This window comes from Enoplosus armatus, chromosome 3 (genome assembly GCF_043641665.1).
Source record: "Enoplosus armatus isolate fEnoArm2 chromosome 3, fEnoArm2.hap1, whole genome shotgun sequence".
NCBI lineage: Eukaryota > Metazoa > Chordata > Actinopteri > Centrarchiformes > Enoplosidae > Enoplosus > Enoplosus armatus.
This window is the reverse complement of record NC_092182.1, coordinates 6585601-6594450: the sequence shown is the minus strand read 5'-3', so window position 1 is coordinate 6594450 and position 8850 is coordinate 6585601. Positions and strand designations below refer to the sequence as shown.

The 8850-nt window shown below is 42.4% G+C and overlaps 1 protein-coding gene and 2 non-coding genes across 3 annotated transcripts; all 3 read left to right on the top strand.

Moving 5' to 3' along the window:
- The first annotated feature begins 353 nt into the window (after positions 1–353).
- On the top strand, positions 354–1901 carry LOC139283238 (G-protein coupled receptor 22-like). The gene has a single exon (XM_070903221.1). It carries the CDS (start codon positions 354–356, stop codon positions 1899–1901), a length of 1548 nt encoding a protein of 515 aa, XP_070759322.1.
- Positions 1902–5911: 4010 nt separating this feature from the next.
- Positions 5912–5984, top strand: trnaf-gaa (transfer RNA phenylalanine (anticodon GAA)). The gene has a single exon. It is a non-coding gene; the product is annotated as a tRNA-Phe (tRNA).
- A 1498-nt stretch (positions 5985–7482) lies between these two features.
- Positions 7483–7555, top strand: trnaf-gaa (transfer RNA phenylalanine (anticodon GAA)). The gene has a single exon. It is a non-coding gene; the product is annotated as a tRNA-Phe (tRNA).
- Positions 7556–8850: the final 1295 nt, after the last annotated feature.

Here is an 8850-nt window from a genome sequence, read left to right as displayed (position 1 = left end):
ATGCATAATGCAGCACCTGTTCAATCTGCAGACGCCAGGGATAGACGGATGGATAGATAGATAGATAGTTCACAATGGTATTTTCTTCTTTTGGCCCACTCAGGTTATGATCACTGTGTTATGACTTTTCTATCCAAAGTTATGTTGAGATGTCTGACATGCTATGAGAGAGAAAATGTGTTTTGATTCTCTCCTCCGCAGTTCATTTCTCATCTGTCTGAATTGTGTTCCTGTCTCCCCAGCGCTGTCACCAAGCTGTTATTCATCCCCGCATCATGGAGGTTCAGCCTGGTGCATCATGGGAGCTCATCAACGGTGTGACAGACACAATATATGAGGGCTGAGAGGTCGTCATGGAGACTGACAGCTACACCTCAGGCCCAGCCACCACTGACTGGGTCGGGACGGTGGCCGTCCTGGAAGGAATGGGAGTCCTTCAAGAGCAGGGAGGAGGGGGCTCGTCCAGCAGCCCCGCGTCCTGGTACATGCCATACTCGCTGGGCTTCCAGGTGTCACTCACCGCCTTCCTCATGCTGGAGCTGGTGTTGGGTTTCAGCAGCAACCTGACGGTGCTGGTGCTCTACTGCTCTCAATCCAACTTAGTGGACTCGGTGAGCAATATGGTGACTGTCAATCTGCACGTGCTGGATGTAGCGGTGTGTGTGCTGTGTCTGCCCCTCACTCTGGTGGTTGTGCTGCTGCCTCCGGGACCAAACCTGGCCCTGCTCTGCTGCTTCCACGAGGCCTGTGTCACCTTTGCCAGCATAGCCACAGCCATCAACATCCTGGTCATCAGCTTGGACCGATATGACATCTCAGTACGGCCGGCCAACAGGCTGCTGACAACGCGTAGAGCAACGCTGCTCCTGGCTGCCGTTTGGGTCACCTCGGTGGCTGTGTTTTTTATCCCATTCTTTGAGGTGCAGTGGTCCAGTGGAGAAGGGGCAGAGGAGAGAGGGCAGGTGACTCCCTTGTCGTTGTCCTCACATGGTATGAGTGCCACAGTGGTGCCAGCGTGGCGAAACCGAACACTGCTGTGTGTTGGCGCGCAGGGCTACCACACAGGCCAGGGGATGTATTACCATCTCATCCTGCAGGTGCCCATCTTCTTCACCACCGTGGCAGTCATGCTGTTCACCTACTCCAGAATACTGAGGGCTTTAAACATCCGCATTGGCTCCCACATGAAAAAGAGCCAACGCTTCAAGGGCCCCTCCTGCAGGGGGCGCCACAAGAGACAGAAAAAAAAGAAGGCAGGGCTCAAGATGAATGATGGTGGGGAGGTAGGAGCGGAGCAGTGCACCGCAGATGGTACCAAACAGCTCAGCCACCCTCCCCTCATCCCTTCCCCCTCCCCAACCCCCACAGCTACCTCCCCCCCTGCCGTGTCCTCTTCTGCCCCGCTTGTCACTTCCGACACAGGTGCTGCGACCCCTATGCCTGCCACCATGGGCGTCCAGGCCTCAGTGTCGGCCATCATTGCCCTGAGGCGGGCGGTGCGGCGACACAGGGATCGGCGAGAGCGGCAGAGGCGGGTGTTCAGGATGTCCCTCATCATTATCACCACCTTCCTGGGCTGTTGGGCTCCCCTCTCGGTGACCAATGTGCTAATCCTGGGCATCGGCCCCAGTGACGCCCTGGTCAGCCTACGCCTCTGGTTCTTAGCCCTGGCCTATGGCACCACCGTCTCCCACCCTCTGCTCTACGCCTTCACCCGACAGAAGCTGCGCCGTGCCCTCCGCGCCAAGGTTAAGAAGCGGGTGGTGTCCCTGCTCCAGGTAGACCCTTCACCCGGGGGCACCGTCATACACAACTCCTGGGTGGAGAACAGAAAGACCAGCCGGCAGGTGCGGCTGGAAGCAAGCGAAGGTACTGACCGCTGCCTGGCAGAGGTCCTGTGAGACTGACACACATGGGCTGGGCTAGCATAATTAAAAACCAGGATAGAGTCACAGGTGTGCTCCATTATGAAACTCACTGGTGCGTGAAGCCCGTGTAAGAAATGTGAAAAACACATTTTCACCTCTGGGAGATGTTTTAATGTAACCACCAGCAGCAAGCCCATGCTAAACGCAGCTAACGGTCTCCTCAGGCAGAAGTGTGAGCAGGATGCTGTGGTGCGCATAGCCTCCATAGCTGAAGAAACAACAAACAACATCAAACACACAGTATATATATATATATATATATATATATACAAATGTGTATATAATTTGCACTCTGTCAAATAGTGAAGTTTGTTTACATGTGAAGTTGTATGATAGAGCGTTCTCACAGTGGTGCTCACCTAATGCTCCAAAGAATGTGTTTAGCCAGCAGATGATCTGATCGGCCAATCACTCACAGCTTTAAAAAAATGTTTTGATACATTTCAAACATGTGAATCCTAAAAAAAAACCTCTTTGAATGTATTTAATATCGTCTCTGAAAGTTTGGTTACATGATAAACTACAGGGGGGACATGCTGGATATTTGTAAGTAAGGCACAGTGAGTCCTACATGAAATGAGATGATGAGATGTAAATGTGACAGGGTTTAGGAGGGTTGGGGTCCACAGAGAGAAGGCGAGGGACAAGTCAGAGTGCAGTCAAAGGCTAGTGTGAAATATTAAGTGCAGTTTTGCTTCAGCTTCAGTCGTAGTTAAACGGTCAATGTTACAGTATTGCAATCTTGCAGAGCTCCGTCATATAAATGCAACTCTTTTCCTCCCCAATTTGTTATAAATGGTGTAATATCTTATTGATGTTTTGCATATTCTGCTGGGAGAACTTGAGCACATTGTTTAAAGTAATAATTTGACATTTTGGGAAATAGGCTCATTTGCTTGCAGAGAGTTAGATGAGAAGATTGATACCACTCTCATGTCTAATATGAAGCTACAGGCAGTTAGATTAGTTCAGCACAAAGACAGGAAACAGGGGTAAACAGCTAGCTTGGCATTGTCCAAAAAAACCCCAAACCCCCATTATTACACTTTTGTAACCAAACCAATGTGATATAACATGTTAGCCACAGACAGACCCAGGCTAGTTAGACTAAAAATGGAATACTTACAGCCTCATAAGAGATAGTATTTATTGCAGGTCTTCTGTTTTGGATTGCATCATGTTTAAGGTGTCCCTGTGGTTCAGTTTTGGGTTTTGGCATGCTTAAAGCACGCAGTTCCCTTTTGAAATAACTTTCATGTACATGCTGTAAATACTGACCAGATCTAACTTTATTACATGTGAAATCTACAGTACAAGTCACTTTGTCTGTAAGGGATTATAGACTGACTTTTCTAGATTAAAGGGGTATTTCAGTTGCAGCTGGCTCATCCCGACATGTTGTCCCTCGGGTCAACTCAACCTTAGTGTCCAGCAAACACAAGAGAGTGACTGTCACTGCAGCCGAGCACTGACTGATTGATGGGATTATTAATAGGACTAGTGTTTGCTGTTGACTTGGATCAACCTGCTTATGTGTTCACTGCTCTAATACTGTTCTCACACTGGGGCTCATTTCAGAGGCCATGTGACTTCTCGCACACACTCAATTGATGTGTTCTTGAATGTAAACACATAAAAAAAGATATATATATATTATACTGTATGTACACCAAGAATATGCTATCTTTTTAGGTTCTCTTCATGGTGTTGTTTTTATGTGAATGTATCACCATGCAATGTTGAATTATATCAATAAATATTAAATACTGAGGTCTGGATTTGCTCATGTCTGAATGAATCTATGTATGTTGTCTGCTATGAGTTTGTTGAGGGCCAGAGAGGCACTGTATGAGGTACTGAAAAATACTATATAGCACAGACAAAGATATTGAAAAGGCAGACATATTGTCAGAATACTTCAGCAGTGTTTTTGTGAAGGAGCCCGAGGGCACATACCTGAATGGCCAAGATCGAAAGCTCAGCAAATAGAAGGTTTTATAATAACTACTGATAAAAACTGCTCCTACAGAATATTAACAACTATAAATCACCAGGGACAGACAGGATACATCCTAGGATTTTAAAGGAGTTGGCTTGTGTGATTGCTGAACCTCTAACAGTATTATATAATCAATCATTGGAAGAATTAATTTTACCCTGTGAATGGAGAGAGACACATCAGTGCAATTTTAAAAAAAAGGGAAATAAATCATAACCAGGAAACTACAGGCCAGTTAGTCTGACATCTGTAGTATGTAAAACAATGGAACATCTAATCAGAACATGTATTATTGACCATATATAAGTCAAACAGGCTTTTTAGCAATAGGCAATATTGACTTGTATCTGGAAGATCAACTACACTTCAGCTTCTCACAGTTCTTAATAAGTTGTCAGCAGCTTTAGATAAAGGACAGTCAGTGGATTGCATATATATGGACTAGGATACAGGACTTTTTACGTAACAGGAAACAGCAGGTGGTGGTAAATGGTGCCACTTGAGACAATTGATAACATACTGAATTACACAGAAGAACTCTTCAAAATGTATGCAAGGAAATAGTTTTATCATTATATAAATCCATGGTGAGATCTCACCTGCAATTCGCAGGTTTTGTCTGGTGTCCTTATAAATTCAAATATATGGAAAGAATTGAGAAGGTTCAGAGAAGAGCTACTAAACTCACTCCAGGTCTGAAAGAGATGTCATATGAACAGAGGGTAAGACAATTATAGTTATACAAACAGGAGACATGATTGAGGTCTATATAAGCTTGTTCACAAAAATATATACGATATCACAGCTGAGCCTGTCATCCACTCATGACATGAGTTAAGAGGGAACTCCTTAAATGTATTCCCACTACAGTGTTTCTCTGAAAAGACGAACAACAAAGGATATTTTGTACAATTATAAAGCTGGTTTATGATTATTTGTTTGTTATTTTATTTTTTTTAATAGGTGTAGTGGTGTATTTTTTGTTGTTGTATGGTTTGTTTGTTTTGAGTTGTAGAGTTGGTGTGGATGATCCATATCCTGTACCAGAAAGCTTTCAATAAAAAAAAATACATAAAAACTATTTCTGACCAGGGGGTTCCCAGGCTTTATCTGGCTGTAAAACCCTGGCCTCGGGTGTAGCTGTGATAACTGCATTTTTCCTCGTGAAGAATTTGAAGAGGAAACCTGCTGTGATGGGAACAGCATGAGGACAATGCACAGCACTGCCCATACAGCTCACATGATTATTCCCTCTGTACCGAAGGGGACACACGGTGACTGCTGAGCTGAAGAACACCATGTCCTCCTGGACACTAACTCACACTGTTGCGATAAACAGACATGCTCGTGTTGAACATTTATTGTGGTTCTCTGCGGTCTGTGTTGAACAGAGACTGCATTTTAATAATATAGTGAGTAGGTGGTGCAGTTTGTATGTGTTAATTTTAGCACTGTCTTGTCACTGTTGGCATGGTAAAATCAAACTTCGCCGTTGAACTGGCTTGAAGCTTTGAGAGGGGAAGCCATCATTTTACTGTTTCAGTGAGTGCACCCATGCTCAGTACACTTCTCACTCAGAAGGCCCTGAGCACCTACAGCACCTGGCAGTGTTCGTGTCTTGCTCCTCCCAGTGAGTGAGTGAACATACTAGTTAAAAAGCTGCCAGCGTGCTGTTTGAAAACTTTGCGTGGGTTTTGTGTTGCGTGGGAGGGAGGCGCTGCAGACCTCTGCAGTATGGGAAAAAAGGTCATCTATGTGGGATGAAGCCTGCAGGGCAAAGTAATCCAGCAACACTTAAACCTACCGAGAACAACTGCAGCCACTTTTAACGATTTTATATGATTTAATGTCATTTTGCAATTATTATAAATCCCAAACACATGAAAATAATTTGCCATTTATATTACACATCCACCTCAGTGGTGTTTAACTCAAGGGGGACCTCTACCGATATTACTTAATATTGCAATGGCGCTAATCGAAAGCCGAAATAGCTCAGTTGGGAGAGCGTTAGACTGAAGATCTAAAGGTCCCTGGTTCGATCCCGGGTTTCGGCAAGAGGAGGATCCTCTTTTGATGAAAGTTTAATGTTTCTTAGCTTCACCTTCAGAGTAAAGGAATCAACTCTTGAGTTTGAGAAAAAGGCTTTAAGGCTGAAGCTCACTCAAGCAAACAGTCACAACTTGCTGCCGCTGGTAAAAAAAACCTCCCCTGATGTCCAAAACTGGAAGTCTGCTGAGAGCAGAAAACACATTTGGACACAGATCCATGGATCTGCTTGTAAGTAACCTAAAAAAAAAAAGAAAATTGAAAAATTCGTCATGAAGAAGATGAAGAACCATGTGGGGGTTATGATTGTTAATGTAGCAGCTTAGATCCTCAAAAAAACACAGAAGATCTCCCTTTTCGGTTATTTTATTGTAATGTCGTTTTGATCTCTATGATCTATGATCTCTATTGGAGATACAGCTTATATTCTTTTAGTAGTAAGTTTTTTATCATATTAAAATATGTGTGTGTTCTTGCTATGAACATATCTCTCTGCAAGGAACAAATACCCAGGGCTATGTTTGCATGGCAACTAAAACATGTTGAAAGCTGAGTGGTAAAAGGGAACATGTAGTTCTGAAAAGAAAGCAGGAACCCCCACTGAGAGACAAACAGCATGACGATAACGTTCAGTACTGTACATTAGAAGCTCATGTGATGATGCATTAGCTGAAGGGACACTGAGCAGATCCTGCTGCTGATGTGAACACTCAGTGCTCTTCTAAACAACCAGACATTGTTGGAGTGAATCTGGACACCATGAAACTGCTCTGATAAACTGTGTCACTGTTTGAACTACATCAGCTCAAGACTGCTCAGTGGTTAGTGTAAATGCCTATAAATATGATTTGGGTCTCTCTGCCCTCAGTTTTGCCACACATGCTGCATCTGTAATGGCTCTTGCATGATGACTTCCCTCTTCCATCATGGACTCTGCACTCCCTTGCCGTCTGACGACATGTATGGCAGCATCAGTTTCTGCCACAGTCTTTTCCCAGCCTGTCAACACCTCGAGATGTGAACTTTGTGATTTGGCCATCCTAACTTGCACAAGTACAGCTCAAGGTCAACGTTGAGGAAGCCCTGCTAAATCTCATCGATGTTTACAAAAGATGTCATAACTTATAAAGTTCATCTTCATTTTCACTTACAAATAAGTGTAGTTATTATTATTACACATACGGACCTGCTTAAACCTGCTGCTGTGTCTTGCCCTTTTGGACTCCATTAGATGACTCTTTAAAATCACTATTCAAAACCTCTGTCTTCTATGTCTTTTAGCTTTAGTGTCTACATGATTTCCTTTACATGTCAGTGTGAGTGCGAATTTAAGAAACACTTTTTTGACACTCTATTAAAACGCTTTTTATTAGTAATGAGGGTATATAATAATCAAAATATTTCCCTTAATCTGTCAATGGTGCCTGTGGTGCATAATATCCTATTCAAGGCCGACCTCTAGTGGTCTCACCGAGACATTGCAAAGACAAAGTGTATGCAAGCGTGGCCGAAATAGCTCAGTTGGGAGAGCGTTAGACTGAAGATCTAAAGGTCCCTGGTTCGATCCCGGGTTTCGGCAATGTGTCTTTTAAACTAGAATATCTCGATTGTGCTATACCTGTGTTGATTTTACAGCCAGGTTGTAATACCCCAAAGGAGAATTTGCCACAACCACATGAGGGAAGCAGTATACATAGTATTTGAAAACCAAAGCTCACAGTCAATCAATAAGGATGCACTCCATGGTCAACTTTACGAATTCAGTCAGAATTAGGTTCATTGCCAAGTAGTTTTTAACATACAAAGAGTTTACCTTGGTATTTTGGTGCATGACAATAAACATAGTTAAAAAGAAAAACAAGTATTACAAAAGTAAGTAAATAGAAAATAAAAAATATTACAATACAATAATGTGAAAAATATATCAAAAATGTGAAGAATATATCTGGTTTTAAACTTAAAAGAGCTGTACAGTGTCAGAGATAATGATCCCACGTAAATCAGACAAATCACACAATATCCTCTGCTGCACATTGGCTGCTGAAGATTGCATCATCCTGTAACACTTTGACACTGTGTTTGACAAAAAGTTGTTTTTTAGGTGGAGGCTGAAACGTTAAGGAGGATCCTGACACACAGCAGTAGTACATTTAACAGCCAGTAGATGGCAGGACTATTACTGTGATTTAAGTACAGATGGTTTATTGCACCTGCATACCCTGTGCAAACAAGTACAGCTCAGTTAATTTTTGCAAATATTAATACAATAAATACATACAGGTCTTATTTGTATGTGTTTCTGTGCATGCGTGTGTTGTGTATTCATATATCCGTAAGTGTGACCGGAGGAATGTGCAGGTATTTGCGAGGAGGAGGACAAAAAAATTAAATAAATAATCATAACAATGAAAAATAAATTAAATATATGAATAAATAAAAAATAGGAAAAAGTAGTGAAAAAGAAAATACATATATAGGTTTTGCAGGAGAAAGCCGTAACAATGAATAATACCATAAAAATGAATGAATGTGAAAAAATCAAGTAATGTAGGGAAGTAATAACAGTTCATGAACTAACGTCAAGAAAGAGAAAAGGGTTTGTGTATGTGTGTGGATATGGTTTGAGTTAAGTCACAGTAATAAAGATATTCATGTTGTAGAAAACATGCAGTAGATCTAATGAATATAAATGAATAGCACTGGTCATATTATATAGTTTTTGTAGGTGAGGTCAAGGCATAGCACTACATGTTTGTGTTTACTATGATTGATCCAGATAGATATTATAATATTATGTAGTATCTGTAACAGAAAGGCGTAATGATATAATGATATGGCTGATATAAGTGTGAAAAAGTGTGTTTATGTGATGGA